This window comes from Loxodonta africana, chromosome 23, assembly GCF_030014295.1.
Source record: "Loxodonta africana isolate mLoxAfr1 chromosome 23, mLoxAfr1.hap2, whole genome shotgun sequence".
Classification (NCBI taxonomy): Eukaryota; Metazoa; Chordata; class Mammalia; order Proboscidea; family Elephantidae; genus Loxodonta; species Loxodonta africana.
In genome coordinates this window covers 31,166,364-31,193,059 of record NC_087364.1, presented here as the reverse complement: position 1 = coordinate 31,193,059, position 26,696 = coordinate 31,166,364, and the positions used below count along the sequence as shown (strand labels likewise).

At 37.1% G+C, this 26,696-nt stretch overlaps 1 protein-coding gene across 5 annotated transcripts in view; it reads left to right on the top strand.

Annotated features, from left to right (window-relative positions):
* The window catches only part of MPHOSPH8 (M-phase phosphoprotein 8), a 100,992-nt gene that overhangs the window by 9,007 nt on the left and 65,289 nt on the right, over positions 1 to 26,696 (top strand). For 4 of the 5 annotated variants that reach the window (XR_010319120.1, XM_010593923.3, XM_023553098.2 and 1 more), the window contains exons 2-5: positions 9,641 to 9,796; positions 11,824 to 12,672; positions 15,227 to 15,326; positions 17,491 to 17,745. Coding sequence is in view for 4 of the 5 variants with exons in the window: in XM_010593923.3 (XP_010592225.2) it covers positions 9,641 to 9,796; positions 11,824 to 12,672; positions 15,227 to 15,326; positions 17,491 to 17,745 (1,360 nt within the window). In the remaining variant the exon portion in view is untranslated. The remainder of the gene's footprint in view (positions 1 to 9,640; positions 9,797 to 11,823; positions 12,673 to 15,226; positions 15,327 to 17,490; positions 17,746 to 26,696) is intronic. The other variant, XM_064275401.1, reaches the window with a different exon arrangement.

Genomic DNA, 26,696 nt, shown 5'->3' with positions numbered 1-26,696 from the left:
GCTTTACACTGCATTGTATTCATCTGTATGATGATGCTTCAGGTGCCTCTCTAAATTCGCTGCATGGTCTCCAACTGTATCTGTGTTGCAAATTGTACGTGTGCTTTTATTTTCAATCTTTTCGTACTTGAAAAATTCTTGACATGGTTTTTCTCTGATTCTTCGCATACTGGAATTCAAGGGATAAGAAATAATAACATTGAGCATATTTTATAAACCAAAAACCAAACCCGTTGCCGTCGATTCCGACTCATAGCAACCCTATAGGACAGAGTGGAATTGCCCCCTAGAGTTTCCAGGGAGCACCTGGTAGATTCGAACTGCCAATCTTTTGGTTAGCAGCCGTAGCACTTAACCACTATGCCACCAGGGTTTCCAAGGCATATTTTATAGTCATTGTGTTATATTACAGTAAAAGCAAGTCTTGGACATTGATAACATAAATAGAATAGAATGCATAAATACATTTGTAGAAATGAATTAGAGCCAGTATGTATTAAAATGCTTCTAGCCATATATCGTCAGTATATTCGAAAAACCAGAATAACTTTGATTTTACAAAGAGTTTGCCGATTTCTTCCATTCGAAGTCCCGCTTTACAACATTCTCATACCCTTATCTAGCACCTATTGAAGAAAAATCTCATTTCATAGTGATGACTTCAAGTTGTTTTTGGTGAAATAACAGTGTATCGCAATTGAAACATTAGTTTTCTTCCCACTAGTTGCTGGTGTTTGTTAACATTTCGATTTGTGAGATAAATACCAAATTTAAGCATTTAAGTACAATATGTGATAGTACATTTAAATCAAATTTGAATAAAAGAATAGAATCATCAAAAAATTATATGCTGTTTTCATTTCTTGAATTAAATACCACACTTAAAAAATGTGAATAATGTGTGTTTAAAATTTTACACTCATCTGGCAAATTTTCGTTCACATAAAACTCTGTTCAGTACATGATGCGTTTTAGCCAGCTCTTTGAAATTTCTGACTACGAGTGTTCTTGGTCGCTGCACCAAGCATTTCGTACAGACACTGCTTGGGTTAACTGTGTGAGAGGTCAAGCATGGGGTGGAAATAGTGAACTCTGACTGGCTTGTGAATCGGCTGGTGTAACAGCAGTCATCACCTATACCTGTGGCTGTACAGTGTCACTTGCTGAAACAATGAGCTGCGCCCTTACCAGCGATGTGCCAGAGAAGCATTCAGCATACATGGGCACCAGATGCAAATCAAACATGAATGGTCTAGTGATCTTGCTTTGAACATTAAAATTGTAATTGAACTGAAAATAAACCAAAAACACCCTTTGCTGTCAAGTTGATTTCGACTCTTAGCGACCTTGCAGGAAAGAGTAGAACTGCCCCACAGGGTTTCCAAGGAGCCCCCAGTAGATTCGAACTGCCAACTTTTTGGTTAGCAGCCGTAGCTCTTAACCACTACACCACCAGGGCTTCTGAACCAGAAACAACAAAACAGATTTTGGTTTGGGTTCAGAAAAACATTTTTTTTTTTTTAATTTGGGTTTCGGTTTCACTGAGGCCAAAATTTGGAGGATTTTTTTTCCCCTCGGTTCAGTTCCAGTTTGAAGCCCTGGTGTCAGAACAGAACTGCTCTCCACAGGGTTTTAATGGCTGTGACCTTTTGGAAGCAGATCACCATCCCTTTTGGGGAACCTCTGGTGGGTTGGAACTGCCAGCCTTTCAGTTAGTAACCAGCCACTTAACCTTTTTGTGTACCCAGCGACTCCTTGACTAGCAAAAAGGCTCACATTCCAGAAGAATGGAATGAGGAAAGCCAGAGGTCCCAAATTGGCACGTTATTGATTTGTTTGGCACATGCACTTTTTTTTTTAATTGAAATTTGTTGCTAACATTTAAATTTCAGGAGATTTCACATGAAAATCTGTATTTGGGGCTTCTCTTGAAAATCTAAGAGACAACAGTGAGTTCCCTTGAGACAGAGCTTGTATCCTGTACTTCGTCACAGTCCCCACCTAGCTGCAGTTCACCATTGCCTTCCTGCTTTTCCTGCTTCCTGCCTGTGTGACTCATTTACTCAGCTTCTGAAGAAAGCAGAGACCTAGAGGAATCAAAGAGTGATGAAGTCTGAGTAGGCTTGTCTGGCTGGTATCCAGGGCACTTGGGCAAGGGGAATCTTTTGTAGTGAGATTAAATTCGGGCTAGAATGTATGGCTTGGTAAGGACTTCATTTTATGGGTAAAATGGTTATTCTTCTTCCCACCCACCTTATTTTTATGCCCTTAATTTTTTTCTAATAAAAATTAGAACATACAGCAAAGCAAATGTAAAGAATACCTGTAATCTCACTCACTGACACTTGGTTGATTTCTATCAAGAGAACGGCCTGCTGAAATCTCTGGTGAATGCTGGCCTAGGGGAATAGTAAAAACACTGATTTTACTATAGTACCATGTTCTTTCTTTTAGTTTATTGCTAAAGGTAGTTTTTTTGTTTGTTTCTAGAAAAAATAAATGAATTATGTGAATAGAATATTTTAGAATATGGCAGATGTCATGGGTTTTAGCTTCAAATTTGAATTGGAACCTCATTTATGTAATAAAAAACTGGCACTTTTTTCTTTTCATTTGTAGGCATTAGATTTGATCAGTATATAAATTGCTGTTTTTTTTTAATTGTACAACTTAAATGAATTATTACAAAGCCAATACCTGTATAACCATCAACCACATCAGGAAATACTACATTGACAGCCCCCCAACCCCATTTGCATCCGCTACCAATCACTGCCACTTGCATCCCCCAAAGTACCATCCTGACTTATATGGTTATTACTTTCTTGCTTTTTTTTTTTTTTTTTGTAATTTTACGACCTAAGCATGTATTCCTCAACGCTTCTGTTTAGTTTTGCCTGTTTTTTTTTTTTTTTAACCTGATATAAATGAAATCTCACAATATTTGTATTTTGTGTGTCTGGGTTTTTTGTTGTTATTTGCTCAAAAATATGTTTATGAGATTAATCCATGTGTGTGGAGCTGCAGTTTCTTTCATTGCATAGTATTCTGTTGTATGTATATATTATGATTATTTATTTTACTACTTTTGATGGGCATTTGAGTTGTTTCCCGTTTTGGCTATTGTGAATAGTGAGTGCTTCTATGAATATTATTGAACATGGCTCCTGAGTGTGTTGTGGGCATGCATTTCTCTTGATTGTATGCCTAGGAGTGGGATTGTTAGGCTACAGGGCATGCGTAGCTTCAGCTTTAAGTGGAAACATTTTATGAAAGTGGTTTTACCAATTTACACTACTACCAGTGGCGTATGAGGGTTCTTTTTGTTCCACATGCTACCAACACTTGGTATTACCAGTCATTTTATTTTTAGCCAATACTGGTGGGGACATAGTGGTACTAATGATTTAATTTATATTTCTCTGAATCCTACATTAGTAATCAATGTTAAATATTGACCATCTTTCATGTATTTCTTGGTCATTTGGTTACCATCTTTTACCAAGTACCTGTTCAAAAAAAATTTTTTTTATAACTGTGTTATCTGTCTTTATTGATTTGTTAGAATCATTTATGTAGCCTGGATTCAAGTCCTTTGTTGGTGATATCTTACAAATCTCTTTTCCCACTTTGTCTTTTTAATGAACCAACATTCATAAAGTTAATGTAGGAAAACTTAATCTTTGTCCTGATGTTGAGTGCTTTTTATGACAGGTTTGACAAATTGTTTCCTAACCTATATACTCTCCACTGTCTCTTCCCCTCCCTGCCAGAAGCTCTTTTGTTTTGCATTTTGCATTTTGTATTTACACTTCACTTGGAATTGATGTTGTGTGTGGTTTAATTTAGGGGTCAGGTTTCATTTTTACCTGTATGGATATCCAGTTGCCCCAGCATCATTGTTTTAGAACACTGTCCTTACCCTGAAGTGCCATCTTTCCTATAATCATATGGATCTGTTTCTGAAATGTCTGTTCTATTCCACTGATCTGTTTATCTACTTTTATACTAATATCACACTCTCTTAACGACTATAAGCTATATGGTCTTGATGTCCAATTGAACAAATCTCCCTTTCTTGTTACTCTTTAACAGTGTCTTGGCTATTTTGGTCTCTGCAGTTCCATATAAATTTTATAATCAACTTGTCAATTTACGCAATATGTACACAAAAGCTATTGAAATTTTTTATTCAAATTTGCATCAAATAAATTTAGGATCATGTTAATTTCTTTCAATAATTTTTTTCCTTTTTTGAAACAACTTATTATGGTAAAGTATGTATAACGTAAAATCTGTTGTTTTAGCCGTTAAGTGTACAATTCAGTGGCATTAATTATATTCATAGTGTTGTGCAACCATCACCACTATCTATTTCCAAAAAGTTCTATTACCCCAAACAGAAACCCAGTATCCATTAAGCAATAACTCAGTTACCTGGTCTCCACAGCCTCAGGGTGGCTCTAATCTACTTTCTGTCTCTATGAAATTGCCTATTCTACTTTCTTTCTGTATGAAATTGCCTGTTCTAAGTCTCTGATATAAGTAGAATCATACAATATTTGCCCTTTTGTGTTTGACTTATTTCATTTAGCATGTTTTCAAGATTCATCCATGTTGTAACATATATCAGAACTTCATTCCATTTTTATGGCTGAATAATATTCCGTTGTATATATAATACCACATTTTGTTTATCAACTCATCTGTTGATGGATACTTGGTTTTTGTTTTTTTTTTTAAACCTTTTGAGTATTGTGACTAGTGCTGCAATGAACGTTAATGTAAAAGGATCCATTTAAATCCCTGTTTGCAATTCTTTGGAAGTATAATACCCAGGAATATTACTGATCAGATGGTAATTCTGTGTTTAACATTTTGAGGATCCACCAAACTGTTTTTCACAGAGGCTGCACCATTTTTAATTGCCACCAGCAATGTGCAAGGATTCTAATTTCTCCACATCCTCGCAAACACTTGTTATTATGTGTTGTATATATATACGTAGATATTGATATACATGTTGATATCTATTGATACATATGTGTGTAGTATACTTATCCACCATGTGTCTGTCAAATTCTGTCTTGGTTATCTAGTGCTGCTATAGCAAAAATACCACAAGTGGATGGCTTTAACAAACAGAAGCTCATTCTCTCACAGTTCAGGAGGCTAGAAGTCTGAATTCAGGATGCCAGCTCCAGGGGAAGGCATTCTGTCTGTGTCCGCTCTGGAGGAAGGTCCTTGTCATCAGTCTTCCCCTGTCTAGGAGCCAAAGACATGCTCTGCTCCCATTACTGCTTTCTTGGTGGCAGGAGGTCCCAGAGAAAATTCGCCAGTGAAAACTTTATGAATAGCACAGGAGCATTGTCTGATATAGTGCCAGAAGGTGAGCCCCTCACGTTGGAAGGCACTCAGAAGACAACTGGGGAAGACCTTCCTCCTCAAAATAGAGTCAACCTTAATGACGTGGATGGAGTCAAGCTCTTGGGACCTTCATTTGCTGATGTGGCACAACTAAGAATGAGAAGAAATACCTGCGTGGATGGAGTCAAGCTCTTGGGACCTTAATTTGCTGATGTGGCACAACTAAGAAGGAGAAGAAACACCTGCAAACACCCATTAGTAATCAGAATGTGGAACGTACAAATTATGAATCTAGGAAAATTGGAAGTCATCAAAGATGAAATGCAAAGCATAAACATCAATATCCTAGATAGTAATGAGCAGAAATGGACTGGTATTGACCATTTTGAATCGGACAGTCATATGGTCTGCCATGCCAGGAATGACAAATTGATGAGGAATGACATTGCGTTCATCATCAGAAAGAACATTTCAAGATCAATGCTAAAGTACAACGCTATCAGTGATAGGAAAATGTTCATACACTTACAAGGAAGACCAGTTAAAACAGCTATTATTCAGATTTACGCATTAACCACTAAGGCCAAAGATGAAGAAATTGAAGATTTTTACCAACTTCTGCAGTCTGAAATGATCAAACATGCAATCAAGACACATTGTTAATTACTGGTGATTGGATTGTGAAAGTTGGAAACGAAGAAGGAAGGATTAGCTGTTCGAAAATATGGCCTTGATGATAGAAACAATGCCAGAGATCGCATGATAGAATTTTGAAAGACCAATGACTTCTTCATTACAAATACCTTTTTCTCAACAACATAAATGGCAACTGTATATGTTTTTTTTTTTTTTTTATATGTGGACCTCACCAGATGGAATACCAGGAATCAAATTGACTCCATCTATAGAACGAGACGATGGAAAAGCTACATATCATCAGTCAGAACAAGGCCAGGGGCTGACTGTGGAACAAACCATCAATTGCTCATGTGCAAGTTCAAGCTGCAGTTGAAGAAAGTTAGAACAAGTCCATGAGATCCAAAGTATGACCTTGAGTATATCCCACCTGAATTTAGAGACCATCTCAAGAACAGATTTGTCACATTTAAAACTAATAACCGAAGACCAGACGAGTTGTTGTATGATATCAAAGACATCATACTTGAAGAAAGCAAGAGGTCATTGCAAAGACAAGAAACAAAAGACCAAAACGGATGTCAGAAGAGACTCTGAAAGTTGCTCTTGAATGTAGAGTAGCTGAAGTGAAAGGTAGAAATGACAAAGTAAGTAACAAGAGCTGAACAGAAGATTTCAAAGGGTGGCTTGAGAAGACAAAGTGTTATAATGAAATGTTCAAAGTCCTGGAGATAGAAAAGTAAAAGGGAAGAACACGCTGAAAGAACTGAAGAAAAAAATTCAAGCCTCAAGTTGCAATATTGAAGGATTCTACGGGGAAAATGTTGAACGATGCAGGAAGCATCAAAAGAAGGAAGGAAGGAATACACAGTCACTGTACCAAAAAAGAATTGATCGACATTCAGCTATTTCAGGAGCTAGCATATGATCAAGAACCGGTGGTACCAAAGGAAGAAGCCCAAGCTGCACTGAAGGCATTGGCGAAAAACAAAGAATTGATGGGATACCTATTTTGACGTTTCCACAGACGGATGCAGTACTGGAGGTGCTCACTTGTCTATGCCGATAAATTTGGGAGATAGCTATCTGGCCAACTGCCTGGAAGAGGTCCATATTTGTACCCCTTCCAAGGAAAGGTGATCCAACAGAATACAGAAACTGTCGAACATTATCATTAATATCATATGCAAGTAAAATTTTGCTGAGGATCATTTAAAAATGGTTGCAGCGGTACATCGACAGGGAACTGCCAGAAATGCAAGCCACATTCAGAAGAGAATGTGGAGCGAGGTATACACTGCTGATATCAGATGAACATTGGCTGAAAGCAGAGAATACCAGAAACATGTTTACTGTGTTTTATTGATTACACAAAGGATCTTGACTGTGTGGATCATAACAAATTATGGATAACATTGTGAAGAATGGAATTCCAGAACACTTAATTGTGCTCATGTAGAAGCTGTACGTAGACCAAGAGGTAGCCGTTTGAACAGAAAAAGGGAATACTGCATGGTTTAAAGTCAAGAAAGATGTGTGTCAGGGTTATATTTTTTCACCATAGTTGTTCAATCTGTAAGCTGAGCAAATAATCCGAGAAGTTGGACTATTGAAGAAGGATGCAGCATTAAGATTGGAGGAAGACTCATTCATTAACAGCCTTTTACATGCAGATGACACAGCCTTGCTTGCTAAAAGTGAAGATTACTTGAAGTGCTTAACCTATAAAGATCAAAAACCACATCCTTCAGTATGGATTACACCTCGACATAAAGAAAACAAAAATCCTCACAACTGGACCAGTAAGCAACGTCATGATAAACAGAGAAAAGATTGAATTTGTCAAGGGTTTCATTTTACTTGGATCCCTAAACAATGCCCATGGACTCAGCAGTCAGGAAATCAAATGAGGCATTGCATTGGGCAAATCTGCTGCAAAAGACCTCTTTAAAGTGTTAAAAAAAAAAAAAGCAAAGGTGTCACTTTAAGGACTAAGATACACCTGACTCAAGCTGTGGTGTTTTCAGTTGGTTCATATGCATGTGAAAGCTGGGCAATGAATAAGAAAGACCAAAGAAGAAGTGATGCCTTTTAATTACGGTGTTGGTGAAGAATATCGAGTATACCATGGACTGCCAGAAGAATGAACAGATCTGTCCTGGAAAAAGTACAGCCAGATGGGTCATTAGAAGCAAGGATGGTGACACTTAGTTTCATATACTTTGGATGTGTTGTCAGGAGGGACCAATCCCTGGAGAAGGACATCAGTGAAAAAGACCCTCAATGAGATAGACTGACACAGCGGTTGCAACAATGGGCTGAAGCATAACAGTGATTGTGAAGATGGTGCAGGACCAAACAGTGTTACGTTCTGTTGTGCGTAGGGTCACCATGAGTCGGAATCAATTCGATGGTACCTAACAACAACAACTCAGTATCTGTGTAATCTTTGACTTCACCTATCTAGAAGCATCGGTTACCTCTTATATCACATGGTGATAGTACCTACTTCACAGGTTGTTTTAAAGATGAAAGGAGCAAAGATTTAGACAGCGCGTGACACATTGTAAAGCACTTGATAGAAATGTAATTCTTTTGATGTGTTTTCAGCCACTTCAAAATATAAAACCATTTTTAACTCTCAGGATCAGCAGAAACAGGAGCAAGCCCTGAAGTTGTTTGCCGAGCTCTCATACAGTCAGGCTCTAGTACCTGCAGGGAATGTAAATTGGAACATCTTTTCTGGAAGGCATTTTTGGCAGTTTTAAGAACCCACTAGTCTCATTTTTGAGAATTTATTGTAACAACTTAATCAGAGATGCTTAGGGATATTATAGCTTTATTTATAAAATCAAAAAATTGGAAACAACCTAAGCAACTTTAGGTTAGCAAAGGGAAAGTTGTTTAAAAATGATTGTTGTATTTATATAATGGAATGATTTTCAGTTGCTAAAATGTCATGTTTTGGGGAAAATATTTAAATAAGTGCTTGACATATCAGTGAAAAAGCAATATAAAAAAATTATACCGTGATTTCAGTGTTTTTAAAAATATTATGTATATATGTGCATGCACATAAACGCGCACACATGCGCGCACACAAATACACACGGCTGTGTGCCATCCAGTCTATTCCGACTCATAGCTACCCTGTAGGACAGAATAGAACTGTCCCATAGGGTTTCCTAGGCTGTAGTCTTTAGGGGAGCAAATCACTGGTTTTTTTCCTGCTGTGAAACTACTGCATGGGTTCGAAACACAGCTCTTTTGGTTACAGCCGAGCACTTAACCATTGTCCCACCAGGGCTTCTTGTATATATGGTAGGAGAAAGAAATAGTACTATCAATTCTCTGGGTAATTTTTATTTGTTTTTTTCTACGTTTCACTGTTTTTCAAAGAGTACACACTGCTTATATTCTCAGGAAAGGGTTTTAGTCTTTGATTATAAAAAAATAAGTGATACTGTTTTTTCTTAACCTACTTGTTTCAGGATATGAACATGCTTTATGTGATATTAATCTCCATTTAGATGTAGTTTCAAAGTTCTTTCATATATCAGTAGTTGGTCTGTATCTGGATATTTAATCAAGTTAGCAATATCCTTTATATTGTGCCTGTTTTTAATTTATACAACAGGGTAAAATCCTTTACAAAGTTCGATGGCAAGGATATACATCAGATGACGATACCTGGGAGCCGGAGGTTCATCTTGAGGACTGTAAAGAAGTTCTGCTTGAATTTAGGAAGAAAGTTGCGGACAACAAAGCTAAGCCAGTCAAGAAGGATATTCAGGTATCATGTTTTGTCTCTTATTCCTTAAGTTGAATATTTCTTCTAGTCAGTTAATAAACCAATTCTTAGGTTACAGTATAAAGTTAGACATTTTAATCCATTTCAGATTATTCAAAGGTAATTATCCAAGTCTTTGTTTTTCTCTTGCATTCCTAATTCAATTTTTAGCCATTTCATTGATTTTTAGTAATTCTTCTTGATGATAGGCAAGAATAAATAGATCAAAGGAACCCAGACAAGTCAAACTTGTATTGTCAGCATTTTGGAAAGAGATTTGATGGTGGGCCAGACTGCAGTAATGTTAAAATTTGTGTGCATGTTTGATTTAGTGGTTTTCCTCTGTGGATTTTTCTAGTTTCTTATCCTGGGTTCTCTTATTCTATGAATAATTGGCTTTGTTTATGAATTCTTACATAATTTTCTCATTTCACTTTTCCATGTAAATTTTATTTGTAGCTTCTATTTATAAAGTAAATCAATTCTTAGAGTTCCTTTAAAGTTTTCTATTTTTCATTAGACGTAACTATCATTCTTTAGAATATTAGAGATCTTGAACTTAGTGAAAACTTCTCACACTAGGAAACTAATTCTTGGGTATTAAAACCTATACATTAAGGAGTGAGCATTGATCCCCTCTTTTGCTACAGCTTGAATTTCAACCACAGCTTTGAAAATAGTGATTTTTAAAAAAATGACCAAAACAGTATTAGAATTCAGTTTTAACTATTTGTAGTGGTTGTTAATAATAACAATAAGAAGCAGCTGGTATTTCACTGAGCCCTCACATTTTATATGTGCCAAACATGGGATAAACATGGGATAAGTACCTCATATAGATTAAGATGGGAAACTGAGGCTGAAATAAGTTAACTAGCCTAAGTTCACCTACTTAGTTACGGTAGAGCCAGGCAGGGTGCCCTCTTAGCTACTGTGCTAGATTGCCTTTTGGTTTGGGTTCTAGCTTGAAATCCATTTAGAGGAGTGGGATTGCCAGTTTTTAATTTATACTATAGTGGCAGGGCCTCTCTAATAACACAGTTTTTAAATACTAAGCAAAACATTCAGTATTTTTAAAATTTTTGTAGAGGAAAACATATACAAAACGGGTTCAGATTAGAGTCCCTCATCCCCCATTTTTTTTGTCATAGTTATACTTCACTTCTCTAGAATGAATGCATACTCCTCCTTCATATTTCTTTCCTAGGGTCTCTATGAGTCAGAATCGACTTGATGGCACTGGGTTTGGTTTTTGGTTTTTTTGGAAAAACACTTACGTACACATTCAAATTCTTTTGCTAAGTGATTGGTTTGTATTATTCTCGAAATCTAGGCTTTTTCTTGAAATCTTCCTGAAGTGTATTTCTCACTTCCCTGCTTTAGTAAGAAAATACTTTATTTTTAAGCTTCTTTTTTTGTTTGTTTTTATTTTAGAATAGTAGGAACTATTCAGATTATTCAATGCAAAGCAAATCAATTGGGAGAAGGAAGATTTGTGTACAGCCTTCCTTGTTGCATATGAACTGTAAAAAGTTTAAGGACATTCTGGGATCCAAGGCCTTAAAAAGCTTTTGAAGTTGTCTTCAGATCAGTAGCTACTTGTCTGAAAACTAAGAAAGTCTGTAAAATAATACTTCTTGGTGGTTTTGGAAATTTTGAAATTCACATCCCGTACAACCTACTGCTATGAGTCGGAATCAACTCGATGGCAGTGGGTTTTTGGGTTTTTTATACAACCCACCATGGATATTTGTTCATTTCTACTTTAGTTTGGGACTTAGCAACACTGACATTTTCTGTCCCCCTTCTCTGTGATGAGTTTTAAATTAACACTCATCATCACCACCAAGACCTGTTTGCTGTCAGAGACATAAATAATATTATACAACTTCAATTAGGTAAGTAATTTTAAGGTGTTGAGAAGGTGCTTGGGAGGAAAAAACATTTCTACCAGATTGTATTACTACTGCCTCTAAAAACCTTTGATGTTCTTGTTAATATGAGTATCTTAATCTTTTTGTATTTTATAGAGATTATCCTTAAATAATGACATATTTGAGGCAAACTCTGATAGTGATCAGCAAAGTGAGACAAAAGAAGATACTTCCTCAAAGAAGAAAAAGAAAAAATTAAGATACAGAGATGAGAAAAGCCCAGATGATCTGAAAAAGAAAAAAGCAAAGACTGGCAAACTAAAAGAAAAGTCCAAGTCAGACCTGGAGAGCTTCTCAGAAAATTTAGTTTTTGATTTAAGGACAAAGAAAAGAATTTTGGAAGCCAAAGAAGAATTAAAGGAATTAAAGAAGCCAAAAAAAGATGATATAAAAGAAACTAAGGAGTTAAAGAAAGTTAAAAAGGGTGAAATAAGAGATTTAAAGACTAAAGTAAGAGAAGATTTCAAAGAAAACAGAAAAACAAAAAAAGACAAAGGCATTGAATCTCAGTTGGAATCAGAATCAAGTGTATTTAATGATTCACTTTCTCAAGATGATGACACTGAAGAGTTACATTCCGAGAACAAAGAAGAGAAACAAAAGATTAAAAGTACAAAAGATAAATCAGGGCAAGATATAATACCAGGTGTTGTTTTTGATAAACAGCCAGATGGCAAGGTAAGTGCTGATGAGGACACTGATTTCAGAGCAAAGAGGAAAAAGAAGAAACTAAGAAAGACTGAAGAACATAAAGACAGCAACAAGCTAGAAAACAAGGACCTTTTCTTAGAAAAGAAAAATACACATAAAAAGCAAAGGAATCAAGACAAAGGCAAAAGTAACATCGAGTTTGATAAGGCCATACCTGCATCCTCCCAAACACAAAAAAGCTCAAAATTGGGTGGGGAAGAAAGAGGCCACAGGTCCGCTGATTCACCTGGTGAGGTAAGCCACTGAGGCAGAGGAGGTGGGAGATGAGTAGATTGAAGAAGGATGAGAGTTAAAGTCTCTTCAAATGTAGAAATACTCAGATGAATCCAGTACTTTTTTGAGTCCTCAGAAAGTTTTACAAGTACATAAGGAAGCACTAAAACAGACTGTAAGAATAGTTTCTCTATCATCACAGAGTTATTTATTTAGTACTGTGACTGGGTATAAACCTGTTGCCTTTGAGTAGATTTCAATTCATAGTGGCCTTACAGGACAGAGTAGAACTGCCCCATAGGGTTTGTAAGGAGAGACTGGTGAATTCAAACTGCCAGCCAGCCTTTTAGTTAGCAGCCAAACTCTTAACAACTGCACCACCAGGGCCGTGATAGGTAGTTGTAAATGCTGAAAATTATCCAGCTTTTGTACCTCCTAACTTATCTCTTGATCTTTGGTTTTTTTTTTTTCTTTTAAACTGAAGACATCTAGAAAGTTGAAGGCTAATTTGTGAGCAGTCAGGATTTTTTTCCATTTAGAGGTACTCAGATAGTATTTGGCATGTGTAGTAAGGCTTTGGTGTTTTATTAACTTTTCACATCCTACTTGGTATTTTCCCCTGTTGACTTAAGAATGTACCCTTTTTACTTAAGTAGTATACAGAGTGTGCTAGTGTACAATGAGTCTTTTAATTCTTACAAACATATTTACTAGGGAGTTTGTCCCATTATTAAGGAACACTGGTGGCACAGTGGTTAAGCACTCGGCTGCTAGCCAAAAGGTTGGTGGTTCAAATCCACCAGCTACTCTGAGGGAAAAAGATGTGGCAGTCTGCTTCCGTAAAGATTTACAGCCTTGGAAACCCTATGGGGCAGTTCTGTTATGTCCTTACAGGGTCACTGTGAATCAGAATCAACTTGATGGCTGTGGGTTTTGTTTTGGTTATCCCATTATTATAAAAATTGTTCTTACTTGGTTTTTCAAAATGGAAATATTTTTCAAATTACGAATGTATTTGTCTTTGCGGTATTTACCAAGGGCTATTTTTTTTTTTTTTTTTTATAAAGAAGATCGCTATGAGTCGGAATCGACTCCATGGCAGTGTGTTTGGTTTTTTATAAAGAAGATCATTTTCTTTTCATTCATTATTTCTAGTCTTGAGAATGTATCTTAACAAAATCATTTAAAAGGGAAAAAAACTATGTACAGTTGGCCCTGCGTGGTTCCGCATCTGTGGATTCGACCAAATGTGGATTGAAAATATTTGGAATAAAAAAGGTTGTGATGTTGCTAATGTGTGATGTGTAGTTAGGCCTATGATGGTTGCATCTGTACTGAACATGTACAGATTTTTTTTCTTGTCATTATTTCCTAAATACAGTATAACAACTATGTACATAGCATTTATATTCTGTTTGGTATTATAAGTAATCTAGAGGTGATTTAAAGTATATGTAAAGATGTGTTTAGGTTATATGCAAATACTAAACCATTTATATAAGAAAGTTGAGCATTCTCAGATATTTTGGTATCCATGGGGGTCCTGGAACCAATCCCCCTCAAATACCAAAGGATAACTATCTATCAAGATACTTACGGCAGTATTGGAGCCCTGGTAGCGCAGTTGAAAACCCTGGTGGCGTAGTGGTTAAGTGCTATAGCTGATAACCAAAAGATCAGCAGTTCAGATCTACCAGGTGCCCCTTGGAAACTCTATGGGGAAGTTCTACTCTGTCCTATAGGGTCGCTGTGAGTCAGAATTGAGTTGATGGCAATGGGGTTTTTCTTTTTCTTTTTTTTTTTTGGCGTAGTGCAGTAGTTAAGAGCTTGGCTGCTAACCAAAAAGTTGGCAGTTCGAATCCACCAGCTGCTCCTTGGAAACCCCATGGGACAGTTCTGCTGTGTTCTATAGGGTTGCTGTGAGTTGAAATTGACTTGATGGCAATGGGTTTATTTATTTTTTTTAATGGCAATGTTATCTTCAGTAGTGAAAACTGAGAACAATCTGTCTAACCATGGAGAAAATGGTTTAAGAAAATGTTGGTGTATCATCTCGGGGACTGTTACATAGCCATTACAATTTTTATTCTGAAACCAAGCTAGCAAAAATAGCAAACTTTGTAAAATGTGAAGGTAGACAAGAAAGCCATACATACGTTATGAATACAACTATGTAAAAATATTTATGCAAAGTAAATAAATATTAAAAAGCAAAAAAATTATCTGCAAAATGACAAGAATTACAAGGGGGGCTTGAGGAAATAGTGATGTTTTTGTTAGTAGGATTATATGTGAATTTTTTTTATTATTTTGATGGTGGTGGTTTTAATAATAAATTCTCAAAGAGAGTGAGAAAACTGGTGTTCAGTTTTGAATTTGACATTTCGCAGCTTACATAGTTGAAGGATAATCTTGATTGAGGAAACAGTTTATTTGAAAAAATACTTAATCAGTGGTCATGAACTATAGCATATAAAGACAGACATTGACCCCATGAACCTATATTTTCCGATTTGATATGTAGCGTCAGCTCTGTAGCCATTCTTGTTTTGCATCTTACTTATGTCTCTTGCAGGAGAAAGAGACCAAAAGGAGTGAACTTAAAGAAAAATACCAGAAAAGGCATGATTCTGACAAGGATGAAAAGGGCAGAAAAGAGCCAAGGGGATTAAAGAGTGAGTGTAAATGCTAACATTTTACCATTTAACATTGTCATCTTTTATACAAAGAATTTAATTTACTGTGAAGACAAACTCTCTTTTCTAACCTGCAGTGTCATAAAGCTGGAAATTTTCAGTCATCAGGAATTTAGAGCCTTAAGCTAAGCTGTGCTAAACTAGTTATCTAAGTTTAAAAATCAAACCCATTGCTGTTGAGTTGATTCTGACTCATGGTGACCCCATGTGTTACAGAGTAGAACTGTACTCCATAGGGTTTTCTTGGTTGTAATCTTTATGGAGCCAGATCTCTAGGCCTTTCTTCTGTGATGCTGCTGGGTAGGTCCAAACCTCTAAACTTTATTACATAACAATCTATATTAAGGTTCTATAACTTTTTCCCTTCTGTTTACGTTATTTTTCTTCCTATTGAGTATGATGATGAAGTAAGTTAGAATTACAGAGAGAGGAAATTAGTTATGGCAGAAGACCAAATGTCTGTGTTATAGTAGGTGTTAAAAAAAGACATTTTTCAGGAGAAAAGTGAAGTGCGGAACTCAAACAATAGTAAAAAGACCAGGCTTAATGGTCTGAGTGAGACTGGAGGGACCACGGAAGACATAGCCCCCGGACTCTCTGTTAGCCCAAAACTAAAACCATTCCCGAAGTCAACTCTTCAGACAAAGATTAAACTGGACTATAAGACATAAAATGACACTCGTGAAGAGTGTGCTTCTTAGCTCGGGTAGATACATGAGACTAAATGGGCAGCTCCTGCCTGAAGATGAGATGAGAAGGCAGAAAGGGACAGGAGCTGGTTGAATGGATAAGGAGTGTGCTGTCACATTTTTTTTTTTTTGTCACATTATAGGGAGAGCAACTAGGGTCACGTAACAATGTGTGTATAAATTTATGTATGAGAAATTAACTTGAACTGTAAACTTTCTTTTAAAACACAATTAAAAAAAAGATATTTTTATTTAGTATATTCATTGTACTTAACTCTCATTTGTATAAATATAATATCAAGTAAGCATTTTTGGTCACTTCAAGATATACCCTAATTGAGACTCCATAACACGTATCAAAACCGGAACAAGTACTTTATAAAAAATCAACATTACGGTGTTTGAAGAAGCCTCAGCTTATATTATTTTACTTTGTGGACCACATGTTCTTGAGGAAGTAGTGGTTCTAAGAGATGGATGATTTTCTGGAGGTTTTCTCCTAGGAACTATTACTGAAAAAAGTATGTAGCTAGAGTAATGTTTCTACCAGTAGTAGCAGAGAAAGGGTTCTGGTAACGGAAAGTAGAAACAAGCAGTCGTTTAATGGAGCATTCACAGAGTGACTAAAATTTCAAGACTTTATCTCTTCAAAATAACACAAAAATTTTAAGCATCTACTGTTCTTGGTGATTAAAATATTTTATAATTAGAACTGGTTAATGAACTTATTTTTCCTCCTAGTATCTTATATGTCAGTTTCAGTCACGTTTTTACTATAAATGTATAGTTTAAATGAAACTGTTATTCACACCATTCACTAGGAGTCTTGTTTTCCATACCACCTGTTAATAAAGCCTATCTGCTATGTACCTGGAGTTTTGTAATAGAGATCTTCCTAGTATTGTTCTACTCTTTTATGTCAAATCTAGTACTTTCAGTGTTCTTTCCACTTTTATCTTTAATTAAAAACTAGATGGATTTCATAGACCACAGATACAGTTTTACCAGGTGCATCATCAATGTTCTGGCATTGTGTTTCTGCCCACTCACCACAAGAAACCATTTTTGTAGAAGCCTAGCTCCAGGATACAGTTGTAGAACAGTTTGATGTCTTTAGAGGTAGGAAAGCTGTTGATACGACTAGGATCATTCTGAGTCTTGTCATCTTCAAAATGCCTTTGTCAAAACTGGGAGTAGTTCAGAACACCTAAGTAACAGCTCTTGATTTTGGACAGCCTTTGTAAATATTGAGCAACCAATATTAAGCCAAAGTTTTAAGTAGACCAGTTAAAGCTACTTTGCGAATTTGATAGTAAATCTGATCAGGCTTTATAGCCAAGGCAGATTTTAGTAAATATTAAAAAGAAAGTATCTGTTTCATTAACATTGATACAAACTAATTACATCAGAAATTTATGGCTCATGTTTATCATCAATTTTATTTTTTACACTAGCATTTAAGGAAATCAGGAGTGCATTTGATATATTTAAATTAACTCCAGAAGAAAAAAATGATCTTACTGAGAGTAATCGGAAAAGAGAAGAAATTCCACTGGATTGTAAAATCACAGAAGATTACAAAACCAAGGAAAACAAGTTATTTAAAGAAAGAAGAAATATAAGAGATGAAATGGATACTTGGGCATATATAGCTGCTGAAGGTGATCAGGAGCTTCTAGAGAATGTATGTCAAACAGATGAGAGTTCTGGTGAGTATGTTTGCAAAATTTTTTCAGGGTAGTGTACCATGTTAATTTCACTCTCCTTTTTCCTCTCTCCCACTGTAATTCTGATCTAAAGATAATAATGGAGTAGAAACTTGTATTTGGATATCCTGAGTAAATAACTTTTTATATTGGAGATAGATCATCCTATGACTTCTAAATTGATTAAACATATTTTCTGAGTACCTATAATGTGCTCAGCACATTTAGAAATTATAAAAATTTCTGATTGTCTACCTTACCTACTCTTGCCAAGCAGTCTGATTGTATATTTTATATTTCTTTCAGAAAATTATCAAATATAGTTATTATATTCTGCCCTTTAACTTTTTTTTTAATTGTACTTTAGATGAAGGTTTATAGAACAAACCAGTTTCTCATTAAACAATTAGTAAACATATTGTTTTGTGACATTGGTTGTCAACCCCACGGCATGTCAACACTCTCCCTTTCTCGACCTTGGGTTCCACACCACCAGCTTTCATGTCCCCTCTTGCCTTCTTGTCATTGCCCCCAGGCTAGTGTGCCCATTTAGTCTCATTTTGTTTCATGGCCCAGTTTAATCTTTGGCTGAAGGGTGAACCTCATGAGTGACCTCATTACTGAGCTAAAAAGATATCCAGGGGTGATACTCGTGGGGTTTCTTCAGTCTCTGTCAGACCAGTAAGTCTGGTCTTTTGTGTGTGTGTGTGTGTGTGTGTGTGTGTGTGTGTGTGTGTGTGAGTTAGAATTTTGTTCTACATTTTTCTCCAGCTCTGTTTGGGAACCTTTTTTTGATCTCTGTCAGAGTAGTCGGTGATGTTAGCTGGGCCAGTATGTAGTTGTGCTGGACTCTTATCCAGTGGAGACTGTAGTACTTGTGGTCCAATAGTCCTTCGGACTAATGTTTCCCTTGTGTCTTTGATTTTATTCATTCTCCCTTGTTCCAGATAGGGTGAGACCATTGAAGTATCTTAAATGGCCACTCATAAACTCTTAAGACCCTAGATGCTGCTCACCAAAATAGAATGTAGAACATTTTCTTTATAAACTATGTTATGCCAGTTGAGCTGGATGTTCCCCAAGACCATGGTCCTCATGGCACTCAGCCCAGCAATTTGGTCCCTCAGTGAGTTTGAATGTGTCTGTCGAGCTTCCATGACCTCGCCTGGGACAAGCTGCTCTTCCCTTTCACTTTGCAGTAAGTAACACTAGAGAAGATTATATTGTAAGTACTGTCCTAAGGACATTGAAATTGGCTGAGAAAGAGGGGAGGATGTTGTATAGAACACAGAGTACAACAACTGTGGGAAGGGGTGATTAAAAAGTGTACATATATGTATTTATAAGGAAACCCGTTGCTGTCGAGTTGATTCCGACTCATAGCGACCCTATAGGACAAAGTAGAACTGCCCCATGGAGTTTCCAAGGAGTGCCTGGCAGATTTGAACTGCCAACCTTTTGGTTAGCAGCCATAGCACTTAACCACTACGCCACCAGGGCTTCCATATTTATAAGTAGGACAGAATAAATAAGAGAGGTTAATCTAATAAGACTGCATGTAATTTGTGACTCTTGAGGAACAGTTGAAGAGAATTTTTAAAAAAAATATTTCAAAACATGACAAACTAGATAATCTGGGAGACCCTCTCACTGCAAAACCACTAGATCCTGTATACCTAAGTAAAACATGCTTTTTTGATGCATTGCTGAGCTTGCAAGAAATTGGGGCAGTTTCTAGGACCATTGGGCAAGGTGGGGGTACTTGGTTGCCCAGAGGGTAGTGCCAAAAAGTAGTAGCGCTGCTGTTGTGGGTACCAAGCAATAAAGAACAGATACAGTAGGGAACATCAGCAAAGCCAGAGGTTGGTTCCTTGGGAAGACTAATAAAATAGACAAGCCTCCGGCACAATTAGTTTGGGGAAAAAAGAATAAAGGCTTAAGCAAACAATGTTTTGAACTAAAAAATTTATAGATTGTGTATAGATTAAAAAGATAACAAGAATTTTATTATGAGCAATTTCTTGCCAACAAGTCTGTAAACTGAATGAAATTGACAAAGTCCTGGAAAAATATAATTTGGCAAAACTGACCCAACAAGAAACAGAAACCTGGAATAGTATTATCAAAATTAAAGAATGTGAAATAGTAATTTAAAATAGACTCACAAAGTCAACACCAGTCCCAGATGGTTTTATGTTCAAGGGCTACCATATTTATAAAACTCTTCCTGGAAATAGACAACACTAATTCATTCTGTGAGACCATTATAACTTCATTATCAAAACCAGACAAAAAGTATACAAAAAAGGAAAATGACAGGTTAAACTCATTCATGAGTGCAGATACAGAAATCCCAAACAAAACATTGGCAAATGACGCCTCTAGCCATGTGAAAAAAAAGATAATCCCTTATGATCAAGTTGGGTTTTCCCTAGGAAATCAGTAGGTAAGGAGAAATTGATTTTGTAGATGTAGAGAAGCATTCTTCATTAAAAACAAACAAACAAACCTAACAAACCGAATGTAAGGGAGCTTTCTCAATCTGATAAAGAGCATTACCAAAATGTTTAGGTAAGCACCTTTTATTTAAATAATATTTTTTTTGTGTTTAAGGTAAAAGTTTACACAGCAAATTAGGTTCCCACTTAACAATTTCTATGCAAATTATTCAGTAATATTATAACCCTTTGGTTACCCAATTGTCTCCTTTGAATTTTTTGTTGACAACATGTGTTTTCACTAATGGAAGTCATGATTAAAGCATCAATTAAAAATTTTTGTTATGGGTTGTGGAATTTGGTACCCATTATCTGGTATCATCTGTATCCCAGCGAACCCTGTTGTTGTTGTTATGTGCCATCGAGTCGGTTCCATCTTATAGCAACCCTCTGCACAACAGAACGAAACACTGCCCAGTCCTGTGCCTTCCTCAAAATTGTTGCTATAGTTGCGCCCATTTTTGCAGCCGCTGTGTAATCCATCTCATTGAGTGCCTTCCTCTTTTTCACTGATCCTCTGCTTAACAAGCATGATGTCGTCTCCAGGTACTGATCCATCCTGAAAACATGTCCAAAGTATGTGAGACATAGTCTTGCCATCCTTGCTTCTAAGGAGCATTCTGGTTGTATTTCTTCCAAGACAGATTTGTTCATTCTTTTGGCAGTCCATGGTAGATTCAGTGTTCTTCGCCAATACCACAATTCAGAGGTGTCAGTTCTTCGATCATCCAGTTTTCACATGCATGTGAGGCGATTGAATACACCGGGGACTGGGTCAGGCTCACCTTAGTCTTCAAGGTGACATCTTTGCTTTTCAACACTTTAAAGAGGTCTTTTGTATCTGATTTGCCCAGTGCAATGTGTCTGTCGGTTTTTGATTGCTGCTTCTGTGGGTGTTAATTGTGGATCCAAGTGAAGTGAAATCCTTGGCAACCTCAATCTTTTCTCTGTGTATCATGATGTTGCTTATTGGTACAGTTGTGAGGATTTTTGTTTTCTTCATGCTGAGGTGCAATCCTTAGTGAAGGCTGTGGTCTCTGATCTTCATGAGTAGGTGCTTCAAGGCCTCTTCACTTTCAGCAAGCAGGATTGTGTCATCTGTATAACACAGGTTGTTAATGAGTCTTCTGCCGATCCTGATGCCTTGTTCTTCACATAGTCTAGCTTCTCGTATTACTTGCTAAGCACACAGATTGTATAGTTATGATGAAAGGATACTACCCTGACTCACACCTTTCTTGACTTTAAACCATTCAGTATCCCCTTGTTCTTTTGGAATGACTGCCTCTTGATCCATGTACAGATTCCTCATGAGCACAATTAAGTGTTCTGGAATTTCCATTCTCCCCAATGTTATCCACAATTTATTATGATCCACACAATCGAATGCCTCAGCATAGTCAATAAAATGCAGCAAACATCTTCTGGTATCCTCTGCTATGAGCCAGGATCCATCTGTCATGGATTGAATTGTGTCCCCCAAAAATATATGTCAACTTAGCTGGGCCATGATTCTCAGTATTGTGTGGTTGTCCACCATTTTATGTGATTTTCCTGTGTGTTGTAAATCCTATCACTATGATGTGATAAGATGGATTAGCGGCAGTTACATCGATGAGGTCTACAAGATTGGTAGTGTCTTAAGCCAACCTCTTTTGAGATATAAAAAAGAAAATTGAGCAGAGAGACATGGAGACCTCATACCACCAAGAAAGCACATGGAGCAGAGCACACCCTTTGTACCTGAGGTTTCTGCACTGAGATGCTCCCAGGCCGAGGGAAGACTGATGACAAGGACCTTCCTCCAGAGCTGACAGAAAGCCTTCCCCTGGAGCCAGTGACCTGAATGTGGACTTGTATCCTACTAGACTGTGAGAGAATAAACTTCTCTTTGTTAAAGCCATCCACTTGTGGTATTTCTGTTATAGCAGCAGTGGATGACAAAGACACCATCTGACATCAGCAATGATATCCTTGGTTCCACATCCTCTTCTAAATCTGGCTTGAATTTCTGGTAGATCCCTGTTGACACAGTGCAGCATCTTTTGAATGATCTTCAGCAAAATTTTGCTTGCATGTGATATTAATGATATTGTTTGATAATTTCTGCATTTGGTTGCATCACCTTTCTTGGGAATAGGCATAAATATGGATGTCTTCCAAATTTCTTGGAATAGACAAGTGAGTACTTCCAGTGCTGCATCCATTTGTTGAAACATCTCAATTGGTATTCCGTCAATTCCTGGAGTCTTGTTTTTCTTCAGTGCCTTCAGTGCAGCTTGAACTTCTTCCTTCAATACCATCGATTACTGCTCATAATTACCTCCTGAAATGGTTGAACGTTGACCAATTATTTTTGGTTTAGTGACTCTCTGTATTCCTTCCATCTTCTTTTGATGCTTCCTATATCATTTAATATTTTCCCTTTAGAATCCTTCACTATTGTAGCTTGAGGTTTGAGTTTTTTCTTCAGTTCTTTCAGCTTGAGAAATGCTGAGCGTGTTCTTCTCTTTTGGTTTTATATCACCAGCTCTTGCACATGTAATCATAATACCTTGTCTTCTTGAGCCAACCTTTGAAATCTTCTGTTCATCTCTCTTACCTTATCATTTTTTCTTTTTGCTTTAGCTACTTGACATTCAAGGGCAAGTTTCAGAGTCTCTTCTGAGATCCTTTTAGGTTTTTTCTTTGTCTCCTGTCTTTTTTTTTTTTTTTTTTTATGATTTAGGTGAAAGTTTACAAATCAATTCATTCTCTCATACAAAGAGTTATACACATCTTGCTGTGTACTCCTAGCTGCTCTCCTCTTAATGAGACAGGACATTCTTCCTCTCCCATTCTATATTCCCTGTGTCCATTCAGCCAGCTCCTGTCCTTTTATTCCTTCTCATCTCACCACCAGGCAGGAATTGCCCACATAGTGTCATGTGTCTACTTGAGCCACAAAGTTCACGCCTCACCAGCCACATAGTGTCATGTGTCTACTTGAGCCACGAGGTTCACTCCTCATCAGCATCATTGTCCATTTTATAGTCCAGGCCAGTCCCTGTCTGTAGAGTTGGTTTCAGGAATGGTTCCAACTTGGGCTGTCAAAGGGTCCAGGGACCATGACCATCAGGGTCCCTCTGGTCTCTGTCAGACCATTAAGGCTGGTCTTGTTATGAGAATTTTAGACCTGCATCCCACTGTTCTGCTCCATCAGGGATTCTCTGTTGTGTTCCTTGTCAGGGCATCGACCGGTGGTAGCCAGGCATCATCTACTTCTTCCAGTCTCAGGCCGATGGAGTCTCTGGTGTATGTGGACTGTTCTGTCTCTTGGGCTCATATTTACCTTGTGTCTTTGATGTTCTTCATTCTCCTTTGCTCCAGGTAGGTTAAGACCAATTGATGTATCTTAGATGGCTGTTTGCTAGTGTCTAAGACCATAGATGCCACTCACCAAAGTGGGATGTAGAATGTTTTCTTAATACATTTTGTTATACCAGTTGACCTAGATGTCCCCTGTAACCATGGTGCCCAAACCCCCGTCCCTGCTATTCTTGCCTTCCAAGTGTTTGGTTGTATTCAGGAAACTTCCTTGCTTTTGGTTTAGTCCGGTTGTACTCACTGTCCCTCTGTTGTTTGCTACCTTTCCCTTAACCTAAAAAAATTTATGTCTACTGTCTAGTTAGTGAATATCCCTCTCCCTCCCTCCCCACCCTCGTAACCATCGAAGAATATTTTCTTCTGTGTTTAAACTTTATCTAGAGTTCTTATAATAGTGGTCTCATACAATATTTGTCCTTTTACAGTTGACTGATTTCACTCAGCATAGTGCCATCCAGATTTCTCCATGTTATGAAATGTTTCACAGATTCATAGTTGTTCTTAATTGTTGTGTAGTATTCCATTGTGTGAATATATCGTAATTTATTTATCAACTCACCCATTGATGGGCACCTTGGCTGCTTCTATCTTTTTGCTATTGTAAATGCTGTTGCAGTGAACGTGGGTGTGCATATATTTGTTCATGTGAAGGCTCTTATTTCTTTAGGGTATATCCCAAGGAGTGGAATTGCTGGGTTGCATGGTAGTTCTATTTCTAGCTTTTTAAGGATGTGGCAAATTGATTTCCAAAATGGTTGTACCATTTTACATTCCAACCGAAAAAAGCCAAACCCAGTGCTGTTGAGTCGATTCCGACACATAGCGACCCTATCGGACCGAGTAGAACTGCCCATAGAGTTTCCAAGGAGCGCTTGGTGGATTCGAAGTGCCGACCCTTTGGTTAGCAGCTGTAGCACTTAACCACTGCACCACCAGGGTTTCCACATGCCCACCAGTACTGTATAAGTGTTCCAGTCTCTCCAAAGCCTCTCCAACATTTATTATTTTGTGTTTTCTGGAATAATGCCAACCTTGTTGGGGTGAGGTGGAATCTCATTGTAGTTTTGATTTACATTTCTCTAAAGGCAAATGATCGTGAGCATTTCCTCATGTATCTGTTAGCAGCCTGAATGTCTTCTTTGGTAAAGTGCCTGTTCATATCCTTTGCCCATTTTTTGATCGGGTTATTTGTCTTTTTTTGTTGAGTTTTTGCAGTATCATGTAGATTTTAGAGATCAGAGGCTGATCAGAAATGTCATAGCTAAAAACTTTTTCCCAGTCTGTAGGTAATCGTTTTACTCTTTTGGTGAAGTCTTTGGATGAGCATAGGCATTTGACCTTTAGAAGCTCCCAGTTATCTAATTTCTCTTGTGTTTGTACATTGTTAATAATATTTTGTGTACTGTTTATGCCATGTGTTAGGGCTCCTAGGGTTGTCCCAATTTTTCTTCCGTGATCTTTATCTTTTTAGATTTTATATTTAGGTCTTTGATCCATTTCGAGTTAGTTTTTCTGCATGGTGTGAGGTATGGGTCTTGTTTCATTTTTTTTCCAGATGGATACACAGTTATGCTAGCACCATTTGTTAAAGAGACTTTCTTTTCCCCGCGTTTAATGGACTTTGGGCCTTTGTCAAGTATCAGCTGCTCATATGTAGATGGATTTATGTCTGGATTCTCAATTCTGTTCCATTGGTCTATGTATCTGTTGTTGTACCAGTATCAGGCTGTTTTGAGTACTGTGGTGGTATAATATGTTTTAAAATCAGGTAGCGTGAAGCCTCTCACTTTGTTCTTCTTTCCAGTAATGATTTACTTATCCGGGGCCTTTTTCTTTTCCATATGAAGTTGGTGATTTGTTTCTTCATCTCATTAAAAAATGTCACCGGTATGTGGATTGGGATTGCATTGTATCTATAGATCGCTTTGGGTAGACTTTTTTTACAACGTTGAGTCTTCTATGCATAAGCAGGGTATGTTTTTCTACTTATGTAGATCTCTGTTGATTTCTTGTCAGTAGTGTCTTATAGTTTTCTTTGAATAGGTGTTTTTTGTCTCTGTTTAGATTTATTCCTCAATATTTTATCTTCTTAGGGGCTATTGTAAACGGTATTGATTTGGTGATTTCCTCTGCAACATTCTCTTTGTTTGTATAGAGGAATCCAGCTGATTTATGTACGTTTATCTTGTATCCTGATACTCTGCTGAACTCTTCTTTTAGTTTCAATAGTTTTCTTGGGATTCCTTAGGTTTTTCTGTATGTAAGATCATGTCGTCTGCAAACAGAGATACCTTTACTTCTTCTTTTCCAGTTTGGATGCACTTTATGTCTTTACTAGCCTAATAGCTCTGGCTAGGACCTCCAGCACAATGTTGAGTGGTGATAAAGGGCATCCTTGTCTAGTTCCTGTTGTTAAGGAGAATGACTTCATTCTCTATTTGTTTAGGATGATGTTGGCTTTGTATAAATGCCCTTTATAATGTTGAGGAATTTTCCTTCTATTCCTGTTTGCTTAGTTTTTATCTTGAATGGGTGTTGGACTTTGTCAAATGCCTTTTCTGCATCAGTTGATAAGATCATGTGGTTCTTCTGTTTTATTTATGTGATGGATTGCATTGATTGTTGAACCATCCCTGCATACCTAGTATGAAGCTCACTTGATTGTGATGAATTATTTTTTGATATATTGTTGAATTCTACTGGATAGAATTTGTTGAAAATTTTTGCATCTAAGTTCATGAGGGATATAGGTGTGTAATTTTCTTTGTGGTATCTTTACCTGGTCTTGGTGTCAGGGTTATGTTGGCTTCATAGAATGAGTTTGGGGGTATTCCATCCTTTTCTGTGCTCTGAAATACCTTTAGTAGTAGTGGTGTTAACTCTTCTCTGAAAGTTTGGTAGAATTCTCCAGTGAAGCCAGCAGGGCCAGAGCTTTTCTTTGTTGGGAGTTTTTTAATTACTTTTTCAATCTCCTCTTTTGTTATGGTCTATTTAGTTGTTCTACCTCTGTTTGTGTTAGTTTAGGTAGGTAGTGTGTTTCTAGAAATTTGTCCATTTCCTCTAGGTTTTCAAATTTGTTGGAGTATAGTT